At 45.0% G+C, this 3,268-nt stretch overlaps 1 protein-coding gene across 1 annotated transcript in view; it reads right to left on the bottom strand.

Moving 5' to 3' along the window:
• The window catches only part of LOC109315229 (cilia- and flagella-associated protein 52-like), a 23,429-nt gene that overhangs the window by 1,671 nt on the left and 18,490 nt on the right, over nt 1-3,268 (bottom strand). The window contains exons 9-11 of the mRNA XM_019542825.1: nt 2,349-2,532; nt 1,795-1,897; nt 20-131 (exon numbers count right to left, since the gene is read on the bottom strand). Of these exons, the coding sequence (XP_019398370.1) occupies nt 20-131; nt 1,795-1,897; nt 2,349-2,532 (399 nt within the window). The remainder of the gene's footprint in view (nt 1-19; nt 132-1,794; nt 1,898-2,348; nt 2,533-3,268) is intronic.

Here is a 3,268-nt window from a genome sequence, read left to right as displayed (position 1 = left end):
ATTCTTCTCATCCACATACCTGTAACAAAGTGAGTCCCATCAGATGTGATGTCCATCCCATTAATGGAACCTTTCACAGAGCCTTCCAGTTCTCTGATCACAGAACCATCAAATACCTCCCACCAGCCAATCTAGAAACCAGACCAGCATGAAAATTCAGTTATACAGAATTAGCGTGATGATTTCCATTGCTTCTGGAAGACATGTTTAGCACTGTCCACGTTATATAAATCATAAGTAAAGTGTGGGACCCAGTGTCTGTTTTACCTAATGGGCCCTATTTTCCTAAAGGAAGGCTATGTTGGTTGGCAAAGCCTGCCATGATCACAGCCTGGCTCAGAGGTGTAACCAGCTAGTACTGCACCCTGGCCAATCCTCCCTCCCCTCCACCCTGGCCTTTGCCCTTCCCCTGCAGCATCCTTGCAGTTCCCCTGGCTCTGACTCTGGAGGTTCTAGCAGCTGGGAGGACAGAACAGTGGTGGTGGTACAGAAGCAGCAGCTGGAGTTTGCTGCTGCTGAGGGGAGATGTCACCTCATTTTTTTGCCACCAACATGTATGTTGAGCAGCCAAAAAGACGCTATTTTTTGGTAGCAAAAAAGAAGAGATGACATATTTCCTCAGCAGCAGGAGCTACATTTCCCAGAATGCTCACTCTCATATGCATGCATGCACTCATGCACACACATACATAGCACCTCTTGTGACAAAAAACCTCTAGGGCCAGTGGCTTTAGCCCCTCTCTTGGGTTTTTTTTTTCCTTTTCCTTTTTCTTTGTCCTCTCACATGTCTGTCAACCTGGTTGCCCCAGGTTACTGAGTACTGACCTGGCTCAGGTACAAGTGGGTGGATCTAGCCTTTCTATTGTTCTGTGTTCTGACCTCATGACATAGGGGCTAGACTTAACCTAATGTACCTCTGACAGGTAATGCTGATGCTTTTCAAATTGATTGGTTGGCATCAAATAACACCTGTCCCTAACTGGGCCCAGGTGGTGAGGTCAGAAGGGTTATAAACAGGGTCCCCTCCATCTTGGGGTACAGGGACAGAGGCATCTCTGGTCACTGAATCAGGCTGAAGCTGCGTAACTCCAAAATCCTCTGAACATTGCTGTGAGTAATTTATCTAAGTGGTAGCCAGTAACTTAGATCTAAGTGTTCTAGAAGCATGCTAAAAAGGTCAAAGATTCCCTTACACTGTTTAGCTCAAGGTTGTTTTTCTTCAAGGTTCCTCTTAACTTGTATTCCGTACTTATGACGTCCCCCTCCAATCAATAAAGCTATCTATCTTAGCAAGCCTAGCAGTAAATGTTTGAGAGGGATTAGGCAAGCCTTTTTGCTCCCTTTGCTTTAGTCTGTGCTTCAGGCTAAAGGAAGCACCCCAAGATCTCATGGTGGGTTAAGCACCCTCAAGATCTACCAGGCCTGTGTACCCTGGGGGGCACAGAACCCAAACAAAGACCAGACCCTGGGTGGTAGCAGCAGTTACCCCAGGCTTGCGGGTGTGCTCCAGGAAGGGGGTCGATCAAACATAGGTGCCCCAGGGGAGGCACTTGAGGCTTGGTATTTGGTTGGGTGCAGTGAGGAGGGTGGGAGGAGCACCCCCTACTGACCTGCTACACCCCTCTCCCCTTAGGCAGTACCTAAGGCTCATGCCCTGCCTACTTACCCATCTTTATGCTACTGGTCTGGCTTGATTCTGATTGGAAGCTGGACTCCCCAGTCAATGACAAAACTTGCTGCCATGCCTTTGGGTCTCTGAGTTACTTCAAGCTGACTTCCTATGGTTTTACTTACATTTCTGTCTGTTCCACTTGTGATTATCTGGAACTCTTCAGGATGGTAACAAACACACTGGAACAAAGTGTTGGCCAGGATCATCTGATTCCTTATAAGACGTCTAGAAAATACCCCCAAAGCAGCTTGAGTCAGAGATTTATCCAAACTGATCACTCTGCCAGAGCTAACTTCATCTCCTGTGCACAGCAGACATCTCCTTTGCTCAGACACTGACATACTTTGGTCTGAGATTGGAGTTCTCTGAAGCCTGTTTCATTTTGGAACACAAATGAACTGAGCAGCATACCTACTCTCCCTAAGCTATTCCTCCTGTCTGTCCTATTCCCTACTGGAACTGCTTCATAAGAAATTGATGTATAAAGCAGGGATGGGTATCATAGTGGGAAAAAGCTTTCATTTCAGGACAGCATGTCTAGGGGAGAGCTTGTATCTTTAGGATACACTAGCTGGGTGGTGTCTTCTACCAAGATCTTCACAAGAACACCCTCTTCTTTTCTAGGCATGCCATAGTCAAGAAGGGCTAAACTGCTGAATAAGGGTCATTTCCTTACACGAGATCCCAGATGATGCATGTTCCATCAAGGCTGGCTGTGATACACTCCAGGTTGTTCTTCTTAATCTTAATGCAAGACACAGCAGAGATGTGCTCCTTCAAAACTCCTCCTAGCTTGCGTGTGTTCTGGCCAATTTCCCACACCCTCACCTGAAAGCCACCAGTAAACAACATTGTAAGGCCTTCTTCTTACTGAGCTACAACTAGCTCAAAAGACACTTTTGATCTCTGGGTTCTGTGCATCTCTTTTAAGATTTGCTGAAGCTGAATGAAATACTATATTTTTTCCACTTTCTTTAAAGTTATTGTTGGATCTGACCCCAAATCCTGAATTCAGGTCTCAGCAGTGTAGTCGACTGAATTCAGGAAAGCAATTCTTGAGCTTTAATCCAAGAGCTTGACTTTCAGCAGTTACTTAACTGTGCCTCAGTTTATCCTCGACAAATCAGGAAAGACTGATACAGTACCTATGATGCTTCATAAGAGCATTGTGAAATCAAATCATATTGAAAATGAAGTAGACCTCAGTTTAGCTATTGAGTTCAAAGGAGCAGAATTTTGTCCTTTTGTGCTCTGAAGTTGTGTCTTGGAGAGTTGCCAAATTCCCATTAAGTAATGGAAAATGAACTTCCAAATTTCTCTGAAAGTTGCAGCCTTAGGATTTAGATTACTGATTTTGATGGAAGTATTAACATTTCAGATTGCCTTTTTGCTTGAGTGACGTATATACTCTCTGCTGTTATCGGACCATCCTTCTAGCTTTAATTTTTTCTAGTACTTGTCTTAGATTGGAAGATCTTCTGGCAGGGACCATGCCATCCTGCGTGTAGGCATACAGCAGCTAGTGCAATGGGGCCCAGGGCTGACTAAATCCTCCAGGTACTTTCATATTTCATAGATTTCATAGACATTAGGGCT

Source organism: Crocodylus porosus, unplaced genomic scaffold (assembly GCF_001723895.1).
Source record: "Crocodylus porosus isolate Cpor-Errol unplaced genomic scaffold, CroPor_comp1, whole genome shotgun sequence".
NCBI lineage: Eukaryota > Metazoa > Chordata > Crocodylia > Crocodylidae > Crocodylus > Crocodylus porosus.
Note: the sequence above shows the minus strand (reverse complement) of the source record. Positions and strands in the feature narration are given on the sequence as shown.